This window comes from Haematobia irritans, chromosome 3, assembly GCF_050003625.1.
Source record: "Haematobia irritans isolate KBUSLIRL chromosome 3, ASM5000362v1, whole genome shotgun sequence".
NCBI lineage: Eukaryota > Metazoa > Arthropoda > Insecta > Diptera > Muscidae > Haematobia > Haematobia irritans.
The window spans coordinates 130,586,794-130,605,314 of record NC_134399.1 but is presented as its reverse complement, the minus strand read 5'-3'; the positions used below and the strand labels follow the sequence as shown (position 1 = coordinate 130,605,314).

Sequence of the window (18,521 nt, the reverse complement as noted above, 5' to 3'; positions counted from 1 at the left end):
AATTTGCCAACGCTAATGATTTCAATTCATTCGAACAAGCTGTCAAATATTTACCCACAACTGAAAATCAAATAAGCCAACTAAGAAGTTTATTTAGTCATCAGTGTTTTTTTTATTTTTTGTTTTGGACAATTCACTATATGCCACTCAACTAAGCCGGCATATAAATCCCTGACGACAAGTCTAAACCCAAAGCCTAAATCCAAAAGTCAACAGAAGAATATAAAAAAAAAAAACTTTTAAAAATCCCCTATTTGGTAATACATGCCAATATGAATTCGTTATTCTTCAGTTAACTCTTGAAGAAGAACTCAGTCGTGTCTTTGTTATTGACTTTAATGCAATTTGTTCATCATCATCACAGTAGGACCACCACACTGACATGACAGACATTTGACAGACAATTTGTCAGCGACAATAACACCAATGAAAACAAATTATGCATGAACAATTTCCATTCCATGTAACATGGAATGTAAGTGATTCAAGGCTATTGTTGCAATGGTGGACTTTGACCATCAATGCATTAACTAGAAATATTGGCAATTAATAATTAAATAATTTCTACTTGAAAATACTTGGGGAATATTATAAACAAAATTTGTCAAAATTTCATTTCTATAGGAAATTTTGTCAAAATATCATTTCTATAGGAAATTTTGTCCAAATTTCATTTCTATAGGAAATTTTGTCCAAATTTTCATTTCTATAGGAAATTTTGTCCAAATTTCATTTCTATAGGAAATTTTGTCCAAATTTAATTTCTATAGGAAATTTTGTCAAAATATCATTTCTACAGGAAATTTTGCCAAAATTTCATTTCTATAGGAAATTTTGTCAAAATTTAATTTCTATAGGAAATTATATCAAAATTTCATTTCTATAAGAAATTTTGTCAAAATTTCATTTCTATAGGAATGTTTATCAAAATTTCATTTCTATAGGAAATTTTGTCAAAATTTCATTTCATAGGATATATTGTGAAAACTTCATTACTATAAGAACCTTTGTCAAAACTTCAATTCCATGGGAAATGTTGTCACAATTTCATTTCTATAGGAAATTTTCTCAAAATTTCATTGCTATAGGAAATTTTCTCAAAATTTCATTTCTATAGGAAATTTGGTCAAAATTTCATTTCTATAGGAAATTTTGTCAAAATTTCATTTCCATAGGAAATTTTGTCAAAATTTAATTTCTATAGGAAATTTTGTCAAAATTTCATTTCTATAGGAAATTTTGTCAAAATTTAATTTCTATAGGAAATTTTGTCAAAATTTCATTTGTATAGGAAATTTTGTCAAAATTGCATTTCTATGGGAAATTTTGTCAAAATTTCATTTCTATAGAAAATTTTGCCAAAATTTCTTTTCTATAGGAAAGTTTGTCAAAATTGCATTTCTATAGGAAATTTTGTCAAAATTTCATTAATATAGGAAATTTTTTCAAAATTTCATTTCTATAGGAAATTTTGACAAAATTTCATTCATATAGGAAATTTTCTCACAATTTCATTTCTTTATGAAATTGTGACAAAATTTCATTTCTATAGGAAATTTTTTCAAAATTTCATTTCTATAGGAAATTTTGACAAAATTTAATGCATATAGGAAATTTTCTCACAATTTCATTTCTATATGAAATTGTGACAAAATTTCATTTCTATAGGAAATTTTGTCAAAATTTCATTTCTATAGGAAATTTCGACTAAATTTCAATACTATACGAAATTTTCTAAAAATTTCATTTCTATAAGAAATTTTGTCATAATTTCATTTCTATAGAAAATTTTGTCAAAATGTCATTTCTATAGTAAACTTTGTCAAATTTCTTTTCTATAGGAAATTTCGACTAAATTTCATTTCTATAGAAAATTTTCTCAAAATTTAATTTCAATAGAAAATTTTGTTCAAATTTAATTTCTATAGGAAATTTTGTTAAAATTTCATTCCTATAGGAAATTTTATCAAAATTTAATTTCAATAGAAAATTTCGACTAAATTTCATTTCTATAGAAAATTTTCTCATAATTTAGTTTCAGTAGAAAATTTTGTTCAAATTTAATTTCTATAGGAAATTTTGTCAAATTTAATTTCTATAGGAAATTTTGTCAAAATGTCATTTCTATAGTAAACTTTGTCAAATTTCTATAGAAAATTTTCTCAAAATTTAATTTCAATAGAAAATTTTGTTCAAATTTAATTTCTATAGGAAATTTGGTCAAAATTTCATTTTTATGAGAATTTTGTCAAAATTTCATTTCTATAGGAAATTTCGTTTCCATAGGAAATTTTCTCAAAATTTCGTTTCTATAGGATATTTTGACAAAATTTCATTTCTATAGGAGATTTTCTCAAAATTTCACTTCTATAGGAAATTAGTCAAAATTTCATTTCTATGGGTAATTTTGTCAAAATTTTATTTCTGTTTATTTCTGAAGGAAATTTTTTTCAGAATTTCATCTCTTCAGTCAAAATTTCATTTCTTTTGGAATTTTTTCAAAATTTCATTTCTATAGGAAATTTTATCAATATTTCATTTCTATAGGAAATTTCGACTAAATTTCATTTCTATAAGAAATTTCGACTGAATTCCATTTCTATACGAAATTTTCTCAAAATTTCATTTCTATAGAAAATGTTCTCTAAACTTCATTTCTATAGGAAATTTTCTTAAAATTTAATTTCAATAGAAAATTTTGTTCAAATTTAATTTCTATAGGAAATTTCGACTAAATTTCATTTCTATGGGAAATTTGGCCAAAAATTTCGTTCATATTTGATTTCTGCATAAAAAGTAATTTTCTTACATATAATACTCCTAGTCTAAATAGATTTCACTTACTTTTCAACGCCCATAAATCGAAATTATTCAAACCCTGCATAAATAGTCTGGTGTGAAGACGGCATTTCTCTGAGGCATCAGGGTTTCGTGAGGCATCAAAGGGATTTGCAATAGAGATGAATCTCTGCCCAATACTGTACATATATTCTGGAAAGAAAATGAAAAAGAATTAATTATTAATTAGCTGAGACTTGAAATAAAAAATATTGTTTTGTAAAATAAAACGCAAATGTATCTAAGTCGTATTATAATATCTTCAAAATGGATTAATTAATTTTATTTTTGTATTGACATTGAATTAATAAAAAAAAACAAACTCGATTATTTGTTACAACTTTTTGGTATGCAATTTGATAGAGCATTTACTATTTTTATTAAAACCTAATTTATATGTATTAAAAAAGTTTTGATTTAATCTAAGAGTATAAAGTAGAAGGCCATTTAATAGTTTATTTAACACTTGAATTGATATTTTATCACTTAAATAGAGAACGCTGATCGAAGTGCAGTAACCTTCATGTGGCGCTATTAAATCAAGTGTTTGTTTTATGTTGGCCATAGTTCAATCTCTTATATTGTCTACCGTGGTATCATTTAATTTAATTTGTTTTGATGAACTTTAAAAAACTCTTTATTTTTTATTTGGATAAACAAGTCAAATACAAATAGAACGGTGTATACATGGCTATCGAGAAATCAAAACATTGTTTGATATCTTCCAGGACCTATTTTTATGGGACTAAATTATAAAATTGGGTATAAATAATCATATTAGATTTGTTCAAATTAGCTACCAAACGGCCGACAAGTACACTGGATCATTTTTATTACAAAAAACAGATTCGGTAACTGGTCACTTTCGTGAAAGCGAAAGCACCTCTTTGGCTCTTTCGACGTTGAGCTCTTGCACTATTTGGAATTTCAATATATATAAAACACCCCATACACAGAAAAAATTTTCACAAAAATGTTTCCCATTAAAATCTTAATTGAGTTTTAAAAAATATTCAATTAAAAATTTAATTGATTCAACAAATTTTTTAATTGAAACAAAAATCAATCACACAAATTAATAGTATCAATTAATTTTTTAATTGGATCAATTAATTTTTTAATTGACTGTCAATTAATTTTTTAATTGTTACTATCATTTGCGTGATTGAAGACATTTCAATTAAAAATTAATTGGATCAATTAATTTCGTGATTGAATCAGGAAAGATTTTTTTTGTGTGTAGAAACGAAATTTTGACAAAAGTTCTTATAGAAATTAAATTTTGACAAAATTTCCTATAGAAATAAAATTTTGACAAAATTTCCTATAGAAATGAAATTTTGAGAAAATTTTCTATAGAAACGAAATTTTGAGGAAATTTCCTATAAAAATGAAATTTTGACAAAATTTCCTATAGAAATGATTTTTTTCCTATAGAAATGAAATTTTGATAAAATTTCCTAAAGAAACGGAATTTTGACAAAATTTCCTATAGAGATCAAATTTTGACAAAATTTCCTATAGAAATGAAATTTTGAGAAAATTTTCTATAGGAATGAAATGTTGAGAAAATTTGCTATAGAGATGATTTTTTTCCCTATAGAAATGAAATTTTGACAAAATTTCCTATAGCAATGAAATTTTGACAACATTTCCTATAAAAATGAAATATTGACAAAAAATCTTATAGAAATGATTTTTTTCCTATAGAAATGAAATTTCGAGAAAATTTTCTATAGAAACGAAATTTTGAGGAAATTTCCTATAGAAATGAAGGTTCGAGAAAATTTCCTAGAGAAATTAAATTTTGAGAAAATTTCCTATAGAAATGCAATTTTGACAAAATGTCCTATAGAAGTGCAATTTTGACAAAATTGAAATGAAATTTTGACAACATATAAATGAAATTTTGACAAAATTTCCGTAGAAATTACTTTTTCACAAAATTTGCTATAGAAATAAAATTGTGACAAAATTTCCTATAGAAATGAAATTTTGACAAAATTTCCTATAGAAATAAAATTTTGATAAAATTTCTTATAGAAATGAAATTTTGAGAAAATTTTCTATAGAAATGAAATGTTGAGAAAATTTCCTATAGAAATGAATTTTTTTCCTATAGAAATGAAATTTTCATAAAATTTCCTAAAGAAACGAAATTTTGACAAAATTTGCTATAGAAATGAGATTTTGGGAAAATTTCCCATAAAAATTAAATTTTGAAAAAATTTCCTATAGAAATAAAATTTTGAAAAAGTTTCCCACTGAAATGAATTTTTGAGAAATTTTCCAATGGAAATGAAATTTGGAAAATTTTCCAATGGAAGTGAAATTTTGACAAAATATCCTATAGAAAAGAAATTTTGACAAAATTTTATATAGAAATGAAATTGTGACAAAATATCCTTACAAATGACTTTTTCACAAAATTTCCCATAAATATTAATTTGACAAAATATCTTATAGAAATGAAATTTTGACAAAATTTCCTATAGAAATGAAACTTTGACGGGATGTTCTATAGAAATGAAATTTTGAGAAAATTTCCTATAGAAATGAAACTTTGACAAAATTGAAATGAAATTTTGAGAACATAGAAATAAGATTTTGAGAACATTGAAATGAAATTTTGACAAAATTTTCCATAAAAATTAATTTTGACAAAAATTTCCTATAGAAATAAAATTTTGACCAAATTTTCTATAGAAATTAAATTTATGACAAACGAAAGAAAGTTTGACAAAATTTCCAATAGAAATAAAATTTTTAGAAAATTTCCTATAGAAATGAAATTTTGAGAAAATTTCCTATAGAAATGAAATTTTGAGAAAATTTCTTATAGAAATAAAATTTTGACAAGTTTTCCTATTGAAATTAAATTTTGACAAGTTTTCCTATTGAAATTAAATTTTGAGAAAATTTTCTATAGATATGAAATTTTAAGAAAATTTCCTGTAGATATGAAATGTTCACAAAATTTTATATAGAAATGAAATTTTAAGAAAATTTCTTATAGAAATGAAATTTTGAGAAAATGTCTGTCATCAATAAACTTTTCAATGTATCCGGATGATTTTCAAAAATTATCTATAAATATTTGTATATAATAAGAACAAAGTCATTGTAAGTGGTACACAAAATTTTTAATAGAAATAAAATTTTAACAAGTTTTCCTATGGAAATTAAATATTGACAAAATTTCTTATAGAAATGAAATTTGAGGAAATTTTCCTATCGAAATGTAATATTGACAAAATTTCCCATTGAAATGAGATTTTGAGAAAATTTCCTATAGAAATGAAATTTTAGAAAATTTCTAACTGTCATCAATAAACTTTTCAATGTATCCGGATGATTTTCAAAAATTATCTATAAATATTTGTATGTAATAAGAACAAAGTCATTGTAAGTGGTACACAGATATTTGATATAAATATCTGGGTCAACATTGTATGCATGCTAATTGGAATCCTAAATGGTGGTATCATTAGAATGACAACATTCAGTTAATATTTTACTACATACCTTTAAATATTGAGAATTTATTGTTTGTTAAGTGTAAATGACAACACAGCTTATTGAAATTCTTAATTAACACTTGTCGGTCTTGCACATCCTTCATAGACTTCATCATCAGAAATAGATAACTAATCTATATAATATGGAGTTTATTGCTAATTATATTTTCGTTATTCTATAATATGGTTTAAGTGTTTATTGATCTGAATGTATGAATAATAGATCAGATTATGTTTGAATTAGTCATTTGTATGAAAGTATCTAAAGATTTCTTATAAGTCAAATTTTTATTAAATTCTATGCAATGAAGTTAAATTTGTTGAATAGAATAGAAAAAACTAATTAAACAAATCTAGAAATGTACTATCTGTTTTAACTATTTTGGTTTTGATGGATATAACTTCAAAGACATATCACTATATAACGGTGGGTCTAGAGTATAAGCTGCCTTCGGACGGTTTAGGTTGAAGAAGACTAAATAGGTTTCTTCTAAAGGGTGATTCTTTTGAGGTTAGGATTTTCATGCATTAGTATTTGACAGATCACGTGGGATTTCATGGTGTCAAAGAGAAAGATGCTCAGTATGCTTTGACATTTCATCATGAATAGACTTACGATCTGCCACAACGTCGAATTTTCAGTGAATGGGCCCTAGAAAAGTTGGCAGAAAATCCGCTTTTTTATCGACAAATTTTGTTCAGCGATGAGGCTCATTTCTGGTTGAATGGCTACGTAAATAAGCAAAATTGCCGCATTTGGAGTGAAGAGCAACCAGAAGCCGTTCAAGAACTGCCCATGCATCCCGAAAAATGCACTGTTTGGTGTGGTTTGTACGCTGGTGGAATCATTGGACCGTATTTTTTCAAAGATGCTGTTGGACGCAACGTTACGGTGAATGGCGATCGCTATCGTTCGATGCTAACAAACTTTTTGTTGCCAAAAATGGAAGAACTGAACTTGGTTGACATGTGGTTTCAACAAGATGGCGCTACATGCCACACAGCTCGCGATTCTATGGCCATTTTGAGGGAAAACTTCGGAGAACAATTCATCTCAAGAAATGGACCGGTAAGTTGGCCACCAAGATCATGCGATTTGACGCCTTTAGACTATTTTTTGTGGGGCTACGTCAAGTCTAAAGTCTACAGAAATAAGCCAGCAACTATTCCAGCTTTGGAAGACAACATTTCCGAAGAAATTCGGGCTATTCCGGCCGAAATGCTCGAAAAAGTTGCCCAAAATTGGACTTTCCGAATGGACCACCTAAGACGCAGCCGCGGTCAACATTTAAATGAAATTATCTTCAAAAAGTAAATGTCATGGACCAATCTAACGTTTCAAATAAAGAACCGATGAGATTTTGCAAATTTTATGCGTTTTTTTTTTTTTAAAAGTTATCAAGCTCTTAACAAATCACCCTTTATAAAGCGTGAAAAACTCCAGCTGGGGATTTGTTATTTTATTTTCGGCTCGCTTAGACTGTTCAGTCCATTGTGGTACCACATTGAGTGCTGCCCGACTCTATTTTCAGCTTAAAAACAAGGGACCTCTTATTTATAGCGTGTCACACAATGTGTGAAATCGCGTCGGGAAGCTTTGAAACACTTAGAAAAGTGAACATTATTTCTGAGAGGAGACAAATCACTGCAGAAAAACTTTTTGAAGTTCGGACGAAACTAGGATCGAACCTTTGTATGTAAGACGGGTATGCTAATCATTGTACCACGGTGGAACCAAGCATATTTCAATTCAAGGGCACCGATTGCTATTAGAACGATCTCTTTACATCCGGTCAATGTGAAGGATGCTGATGAGGAATGTGGTCATTCCGAAACGTGCCACCCAACCAACCATCTTGCAGTCTGTAGGGCTTTGCCCAAATAAATTTGACAAACATTCTTTTCCGCTGTTGGTTAAGCTACTCTTGTAGTTTAGTCAACGAAATGGTTTTAAAGCTGAGATCAAACCAACAAATATGAAATAAAATTTTGACAACATTTTCTATAGCAATAAAATTTTGTAAAAATTTTCTATAGAAATAAACTTTTGACAAAATTTTCTATAGAAATAAAATTTTGACAAAATTTTCTATAGAAATTAAATTTTGATAAATTTTTCCATAGAAATAAAATATTGATAAATTTTGACAAAATTTTCTATCGAAATAAAATGTTGACAAAATTTTCTATAGAAATAAAATGTTTACAAAATTTTCTATAGAAATATAATGTTGACAAAATTTTTTATAGTAATAAAATATTGACATAATTTTCTATAGCAATAAAATTTTGACAACATTTTCTATGGAAATAAAATGTTGTCAAAATTTTATATAGAAATTAAATTTTGACAACATTTTCTATAGAAATCAAAAGTTGACAACATTTTCTATAGAAATAAAATGTTGACAAAATTTTCCTTAGAAATAAAATTTTGACTAACTTTTCTATAGAAATAAAATTTTGACAAAATTTTCTATAGAAATAAAATAATGACATAATTTTCTATAGCAACAACATTTTGACAACATTTTCTATGGACATAAAATTTTGACAACATTTCCTACGGAAATAAAATTCTGATAAAATTTTCTATAGAAATAAAATTTTGACAAAATTTTTTATAGAAATAAAATTTTAACAAAATTTTTATAGAAATAAAATATTGATAAATTTTGACAAAATTTTCTATAGAAATAAAAAGTTGACAAAATTTTCTATAGAAATAAAAAATTGACAAAATTTTTATAGAAATAAAATATTGACATAATTTTCTATAGCAACAAAATATTGACAACATCTTCTATGGAAATAAAATTTTGACAAAATTTTCTATAAAAATTAAATTTTGACAAAATTTTCTATAAAAATTAAATTTTGACAAAATTTTCTAGAGAAATAAAATTTTTACTAACTTTTCTATATAAATAAAATATTGACATAATTTTCTATAGCAACAAAATTTTGACAACATTTTCTATGGACATAAAATTTTGACAACATTTCCTATGGAAATAAAATTGTGATAAAATTTTCTATAGAAATAAAATTTTGACAAAATTTTTTATAGAAATAAAATTTTGACAAAATTTTTTATAGAAATAAAATATTGATAAATTTTGACAAAATTGTCTATCGAAATAAAAAGTTGACAAAATTATCTATAGAAATAAAATGTTGACAAAATTTTCTATAGAAATAAAAAGTTGAAACAATTTTTTATAGAAATAAAATATTGACATAATTTTCTATAGCAACAAAATATTGACAACATTTTCTATGGAAATAAAATTTTGACAAAATTTTCTATAAAAATTTAATTTTGACAAAATTTTCTATAGAATAAAATTTTGACAAAATTTTCTATAGAAATAAAATATTGACTTAATTTTCTATAGCAACAAAATTTTGACAACATTTTCTATGGACATAAAATTTTGACAACATTTCCTATGGAAATAAAATTCTGATAAAATTTTCTATAGAAATAAAATTTTGACAAAATTTTTTATAGAAATAAAATTTTGACAAAATTTTTTATAGAAATAAAATATTGATAAATTTTGACAAAATTGTCTATCGAAATAAAAAGTTGACAAAATTTTCTATAGAAATAGAATATTGACAAAATTTTCTATAGAAATAAAAAGTTGACAAAATTTTTTATAGAAATAAAATATTGACATAATTTTCTATAGCAACAAAATATTGACAACATTTTCTATGGAAATAAAATTTTCACAAAATTTTCTATAAAAATTTAATTTTGACAAAATTTTCTATAGAATAAAGTTTTGACAAAATTTTCTATAGAAATAAAATATTGACATAATTTTCTATAGCAACAAAATTTTGACAACATTTTCGATGGACATAAAATTTTGACAACATTTCCTATGGAAATAAAATTCTGATAAAATTTTCTATAGAAATGAAATTTTGACAAAATTTTTTATAGAAATAAAATTTTGACAAAATTTTTTATAGAAATAAAATATTGATAAATTTTGACAAAATTTTCTATCGAAATAAAAAGTTGACAAAATTTTCTAAAGAAATAAAATGTTGACAAAATTGTCTATAGAAATAAAATGTTTACAAAATTTTTTATAGAAATAAAATATTGACATAATTTTCTATAGCAACAAAATATTGACAACATTTTCTATGGAAATAAAATTTTGACAAAATTTTCTATAGAAATAAAATGTTTACAAAATTTTTTTATAGAAATAAAATATTGACGTAATTTTCTATAGCAACAAAATATTGACAACAGTTTCTATGGAAATAAAATTTTGACAAAATTTTTTTATAGAAATTAAATTTTGACAAAATTTTCTATAGAAATAAAATATTGACATAATTTTCTATAGCAAAAAAATTTTCACAACATTTTCTATGGAAATAAAATTTTGACAAAGTTTTCTATTGAAATAAAAAGTTGACAAAGTTTTCTATAGAAATAAAATTTTGACAAAATTTTCTATAGAAATAAAATTTTGACAAAATTTTCTATAGAAACAAAATTTTGACAACATGGAAAAAAAATTTGATAAAATTTTCTATAGAAGGAGAATTTTGACAAAATTTTCTATAGAAATAAAATGTTGACAAAAATTTCTATAGAAATAAAATTTTGAAAAAATTTTCTATAGAAATACAATTTTGACAAAATTTTCTATAGAAATACAATTTTGACAAAATTTTATATAAGAAAGTTATATAAAAACAATGATCGATATATACCGATCGACATACCTCCAGATAAACATAGATCTAAAAAATTTTTAGATTTCAACGCAAATTGGATTAAATTTTGCGGCCTCTCTCAAGCCGCCAAAGCGGGAGATGCAACTTGGATAAAAGTTGGGGTGTCCGTGTCCGGGGGCTATATCAAAACATGGACAAATATATACCATTTGCATTTCAAGCAAATGTCCCAACTTCGAGCTTGAACTATCTGCAGAAACAAGAGTTTATGTAAAAATTTCCTCAAGATAGCTTCTTTATTGAAGGCTGTAGCGTGATTACGAGGTTTGCCTTTTATATTTCGGTATAGTACAACCTTAGAATTTCAATCTGCCAACTGAAATCTCTATCGTAAATCTAAGTTTAAAGCAACTTAAAAGTTTCATATTGCCAAACAAATAGAATTAAATCGTGAGCATTTGCGTGCGATTATTTTTTACAACCTTCAACGTGGGTTAACTCAACAACAGTACATCGATGAACTTAATTCAATTTTTGGCGATCAAGCTCCGAAAAGGACCGGTCTTATGGGAAATTCAACGGAGGTCGCAATTCACTCCAAGACAAATTGAGTGAAAGTTGTCCAAAATCAGTTTCGGAAACTATCGATGCTGTGTCAACTAATATTGCAAGATCGTCATATGACCTTGAGACAACCTTAGATATTAGTGGAACCAGCATACATTCAATATTGTATGAACATTCTACTATGAAAAATTCTTCGTGTTGTATTCCACACATTTTGTCAATCGCTAACAAAAGTCCTCGTGTCGATTGGTTGTAAGAAATGCTCCAAGAATAAGATCGCGGTGCTTCGAAACACGTCTATGACGTCGTTATAGGTGATGAATCGTGGATTTACGCGTCTGAGCCCGAAAATAAATAGCAGCCGAATGTATGGGTGTTACAGGATGAACCAAATCCAACAAAAGTTGCTCGCGCACGAAACAATCGTGTGTTTTTCGGAGAGACTTGAAATGTCGCAATCGTACCACTAATACAACGCAGACGTTCTTATACATCACAACTGCATTTGTGACCACTTAAAACATCGATTTGATGGGTCATCCGACGTACAGTCCTGACTTGGCATCGAATGACTTCGTTTTATTCCCGTACGTAAAAATAAAATGAGAGGTCAACGTTTTTCGACACCTGAAGAAGCGGTTGATGTTTGGAGATACCTCGAGTAGAGCGGAAAAGTGCTTCGACAATTGGTTCAAATGCATTAAAAAGTGTATAGATCTTAATGGAGAATATTAAAAAAAAACATACTAAAATTGTTATTTGTTAATATTTGTTTTGTTCTCTAATTCCGAAATATAAAATCCGAGATGACCATAACCACTGAGTGTGAAGTCCTGACTCCTGAAAGATCCGGGGAAGGGGGCCCCAGAGCAGATACAAGAGTGAAATAACCATTAGACGCATAGATCGAAGATAGGTGTGTGGATCATATACCAATTGCCGGACCTCTCGAATTATATAAAAACAATTATTATTATTTTATTCGAAAAGGTTCCTATGAACTATTATGTATTTCCCTTTAAAGAACAATTTCATTTCGGAGGAAATAATTATTGTATTCAGTTTATAATTGTATCCGTAATACTGCCCTACATGGATAGTCCTTGAACAGACATTTTTGGTAAAAAATATTTCTCCATCAATTCTATCATTTCATAGCAACTACTCATCAATCAGAGATATGATGGTTACGAATATATTTAAATTTAAGCTTGTAATTGACCATACTTGAAATATTGTTAACCTCAAATGAGAGAACATATTCTCGATAATAAATATTCTAAGCATTTCTTTCTACGCAAATAAATAACATTTCATATTATTTCTATCTCTCTTGCATCCATTACGGTTTCAGTAAACTGATTATCTGTCAATAGTGAATTTTGTTATTTCTACGGTTCGCTTTTATGCAAATATTTCTTGAAAAAAGAATCACAAATTATGCGGTTCGAATATCAATCAATATAGAACTATGAAAATTTCCCAAATCGAAAAATATCGCTAAGTATTGAAATGATAAATTGGCGAATGTGAAAAGAATTACAATATATTTGTTTCTTTTACATATTAAAAAGTAATTTTTAGACACAGACATTGTTGGGTAGTTGTAGGTTCCATGAAAAAAAAAAAAAATAAGGAAGTTTGTAAAATTTATTCTATATGGCATAGTCATGAACAGTTGACGAAATTATTGAAACCGATAAGCATATTGAGTGAAGATTTCAACTAAACCTATTTAATTCAACTACACTGAAAAGAAGGCATGCCCGGTTCCAAAGAAATTTCTTTTAAATTTAAGTTTTGCGTACTTGATTTTAGGAAATACATTTTAATCTCCTTTAAAAACGTTTTAAAGGCAACTACATATTGAGATACAAACTCTACTTCAAGTAGAAATTATGTTATGTTTCAAGTACAAATTGTCTTTAAAATAAAGTGTTGAAAAACATCTACTATTTTTAAACGCTTTTTTGCTTTGTTGTCAAGATGAAAAAGACAACAATTTTAAAGACAATTCGATTAATTTTGAACAATTTTTCACAACTATTAATGACAAGTTGACCTTAGTCTAACACAATTTTCTTACATTTTAAGATACCAACTTTTAAGTCAAATCAATCAAAAAGTCTTTACAACTTTATATCAAAGAAATGCTTCTTCTATGCTAAGTACAACAAGTATATAAAGCAGTAAGTTCGGCCGGGCCGAATCTTAAATGCCCACCACCATGAATCAAATATTATAGTTTCCTGTGAAAATTTCAGGGGGATTTGATGACAAGCAGATCAGTTCAACCAGTACACTTACCGAAGATAAATTCAAAGATTTTACCTATGAAGACTAGATCAGATTCTGGATTTATAAGAACCATATTTGTTTGAGTTTTAGAGGAATCATAAACATCGTGTGCAAGAAAATGAAATGAAAATGAAATAACGCCTTGATTTAAAATCTAACATCTGTAGATTTTTACCCCCATTATTTAAATGATTACCAGAAGTAAAATCTGGAAACTATAATTCAGTTTCAAGCAATTTTCATTATCAGTGCACATGGACCGATATTCACCATTTTCGGCACACCTCTTTATGTTCCTAAAATACTTCTAGATTTAAAATTTCATGCAAATTTGATAAAAACTATGGTTTCTAAAAGCCCAAGAAGTAAAATCGGGAGATCGGTCTTTTTGGGAGATAAACCAAAACATGGACCAATACACGCCATTTTCGGCTCTCATATTTAAGGTCCTAAAATACCTCTAGATTTCTCATTTCAGGCAAATTGGATAAAAACTACGGATTCTAGAAGCCTAAAAAATAAAATCATTTCTTGCACACCTATTTGTATTCCTAAAAACCTCCAGATTTTCGATTTCAGGCAAAGTGGACAACAATTACGGTTTCTAGAAGCCCAAAAAGTAATATCGGGAGATCGGTCTATCTGATGGCTATATCAAAACATGGACCTATACTCACCATTTTCGGCATACCTTTTTATGGTCCTAAAATACCTCTAGATTTCCAATTTGAGGCAAGTTGGATAAAAACTACGGGTTTTATCCAGTTTGCCTCAAATTGGAGATCGGTGTATATGGGGGCTATATTAAACATGGTCCGATACTCATAATCTCTAGATTTCTAGTTTCAGGCAAATTGGATAAAAACTACAGATTTTAGACGCCCAAGAAGTAAAAACTGGAGATCTGTCTATATGGGGGCTATACCAAAACATGGACCGATACTCACAATTTTTAGCACACCTCTTTATGGTCCCAAAATACCTCTAGATTTCAAATTTCAACCAAATTGGATACGGATTCTAGAAGCCCAAGAAATAAAATCGGGAAATGGGTCTATATGGGGGCTATACCTAAACATCAACCGATAGTCACCATTTTTGGCACACCTCTTTATGGTCTTAAAATACCTCTAGATTTCCAATTTCAATGGGGCCTATAGCAAAATGTGGATCGATACTCACCATTTTTGGCACACCTCTTTGCGGTCATAAAATACCTCTAGATTTCCTATTTCAGACAAATTGGATAGAAACTATGGTGTTTATAAGCCCAAGACCCCAAATCGGGAGGTCGGTTTATATGGGGACTATATCAAAACGATATAGCCCATCTTCGAACTTGACCTGCCTGCAGACAAAAGACGAGTTTGTGCGAAATTTCAGCTCGATTGCTTTATTATTGAAGACTGTAGCGTGATTACAACCGACAGACAGCCATACAGACAGACGGACATGGGTATATCGTCTTAGAATTTCTCCCTGATCAAGAATATATATACGTTATATAGTGGGAAATCGATATTTCGATGTGTCCCCTCCAACTTCGAGATTCACAAATTTTCTACAGAAATAAAATGTTGACAAATTTTGTAGGGAAATAAAAATTTGGCAAAATTTTCTATAGAAATAAATTTTTGGCAAAAGTTTTTTTTATAGAAATAAAATTTTGACAAAATTTCCTATAGAAATGAAATTTTGACAAAATTTCCTATAGAAATGCAGTTTTGACAAAATTTCCTATAGAAATGAAATTTTGACAAAATTTTCTGCAGAAATGAAATTTTGACAAAATTTCCTATAGAAATGAAATTTTGACAAAATTTTCTGCAGAAATGAAATTTTGACAAAATTTACTATAGAAATGAAATTTTAACAAAATATCCTATAGAAATGAAATTTTGCAAAATTTTCTATACAAATGGGAGCCACCGCGGTGCAATGGTTAGCATGCCCGCCTTGCATACACATGGTCGGGGGTTCGATTCCTGCTTCGACCAAACACCAAAAAGTTTTTCAGCGATGGATTATCCCACCTCAGTAATGCTGGTGACATTTCTGAGGGTTTCAAAGCTTCTCTAAGTGGTTTCACTGCAATGTGGAACGCCGTTCGGACTCGGCTATAAAAAAGAGGTCCATTGTCATTGAGCTTAACATTGAATCGGGCAGCACTCAGTGATAAGAGAGAAGTTCATCAATGTGGTATCACAATGGACTGAATAGTCTAAGGGAGCCTGATACATCGGGCTGCCACCTGACCTAACCTAAAAGGAGGTCCCTTGTCATTGAGGTTAACATGGAATCGGGCAGCACTCAGTTATAAGAGAGAAGTTCACCACTGTGGTATCACAATGGACTGAATAGTCTAAGTGAGCCTGATACATCGGGCTGCCACATAACCTAACCCAACCTAATCTAACCTAACCTAACCTCTATACAAATAACATTTTGCATTTTTTTGTTTTGTACTTTTTTGGTAAAATTTTCTCCAAAATTTGGTACATTATTTTTAGCATGAGTGGCAACCGTGCTTTTAGATTTTCACTACCACTTTATACCTTTAAAATTTCAATTCAATTCAAGTAAATCGACTAAAGAAGTCAAATCGAGGGATCGGTTTATATGCGAGCTATGCCAAGAAATGGGCCGAAATAGCTCATCTTCCAAGTTAATGTTCTTGAAGAGGGGTCTATGCCAAATTTCAGCACGATAGTGTTAGTTCTAAAGGCCGTAGCGTGATTACAACAGATACACAGATAGTCAGTCAGTCAAACCAACTTCGTCGGTCAGTTGGTTAGATCGTCCTAGAATTTCACTCTAATCAAGAATATGTATATGAACAAGTTCTAAGTGTTACACACTGGAATGGCATAGATATGATGAATGGAAAAAAGATGGTCTATTTTGTAGAGCATGAAGTTTTAATTGAAACAAAAGTATTTATTTCTGCTATTTTGTTATTGATCAGTTATAAAAGTTTTTTAAACCAGAGTTTGACTATTCAAATCGATGCGAGTTAAGCTCTACCAACTTAGATCTGTTCTGACTTGTTATTTTCTTTTGTTTATGGACGATTTAGAAGCGCCCTAAAAAATGTCAAGTAATGCTCTATTATTAATTTTAAGTTTTCTATAAAACTCGTTTTCTTGTAGTTACTACGAATACTTTTCAGCATGTATGATGGCCAAAATGACAAAATCGCAATATTTAAATAAAGACACTTATAAGCTTAGAAAGGCATGAAGGTCATTGATCAAACCAAACGTGCTCACCAGAATATATTAAATCACTTGTTATAATTTTCTTTATTACTCAACCGTGGTAGTCTTTGGTTTGTTAAAAAAAAAACATAAATAAAAGCAAAGTTTAAATAAACGTTTTTTTGTTTTTTTTTTTTTTAATTTTGAAAAAAATATTTTTGATTGTACAAAATTATTGTACAAAAAGTTCTCCATTCAGACATAATATAAAAATAAATATAATTGATTTTAATTGAGTTTCATTAGAACTCTTAACATAAGGCACTATTAAGTTTTCTTAACATCTTCAAATTATATGTAATTATTTTTTGTTTATTTTTTCATTCACAACTTCATTTAGCGCGTATATATATTTAAACTTTATTGTACTGAACTTAAATACTTTTAAACAAAATATAAACACACAAAAAATCGAGTTGTTGTGTAAATGTTTAGTGTTGTCGAGTTAACAAGCAATTTGCTTATTTTGGTGTGTTGGTTCTTGTTTTTGTATTTGAATTTTATATTCTCTATACTGATATTATCTTGATAATAAGGTGGATGCAGCCTACACTTTGAGATTCAAACAAACAATTTTTATGAGAAAAAATAAAAAAAAAATCTTTGATAAAAAGTTTAACAGAAATCTGATAGATTAGAATGGAATATCAAAATCTATTTGAATGAGTAACCCCCTTTTCTGTATTTTTGGTTCTGGTATACACAGAAAAAAATTCTGTAGTTAAACTAATGCTAAATTTAACTTATTTGTATTGCAACAAAATTATTTGTTTGTAGTTAAATTTTATTATTTGTTTTTTCGAAAGTATGACAAATTTTAAATTTTGACAAAATTAACTATATAAATGAAATTTTGACAAAATTTCCCATAGGAATGAAATTTTGACAAAATGACGGAAATGAAATTCTGAGAAAATTTTATAGAAAAATTAAATTTTGACAAAACTTCCTATATAACAGAAATTGTGACAAAATTTCCTATTGACATTAAATTTTGTCACAATTTCTTATAGAAATAAAGTTTTGACAAAATATCCCGTAGAAATAACATTTTGACAAAACGTACTATAGAAATAAAATGTTGACAAAATTTTCAATAGAAATAAAATTTTGACAAAATTTTCTACAGAAATTAAATTTTGACAAAATTTCCTATAGAAATAAAATTTTGACAAAATTTTCTATAGAAATAAAATGTTGACAAAATTTTCTATAGAAATAACATTTTGACAAAATTTTCTACAGAAATTAAATTTTGAGAAAATTTTCTATAGAAATAATATTTTGACAAAATTTTCTATAGAAATAAATTTTGGACAAAATTTTTTAT

General features: G+C 27.5%; 1 protein-coding gene across 1 annotated transcript in view; it reads right to left on the bottom strand.

Moving 5' to 3' along the window:
* Positions 1-18,521, bottom strand: part of drd (drop dead) — a 111,644-nt gene that overhangs the window by 68,298 nt on the left and 24,825 nt on the right. Inside the window, exon 3 of the mRNA XM_075299355.1 lies at positions 2,845-2,991. Coding sequence (XP_075155470.1) covers positions 2,845-2,991 — 147 coding nt within the window. The remainder of the gene's footprint in view (positions 1-2,844; positions 2,992-18,521) is intronic.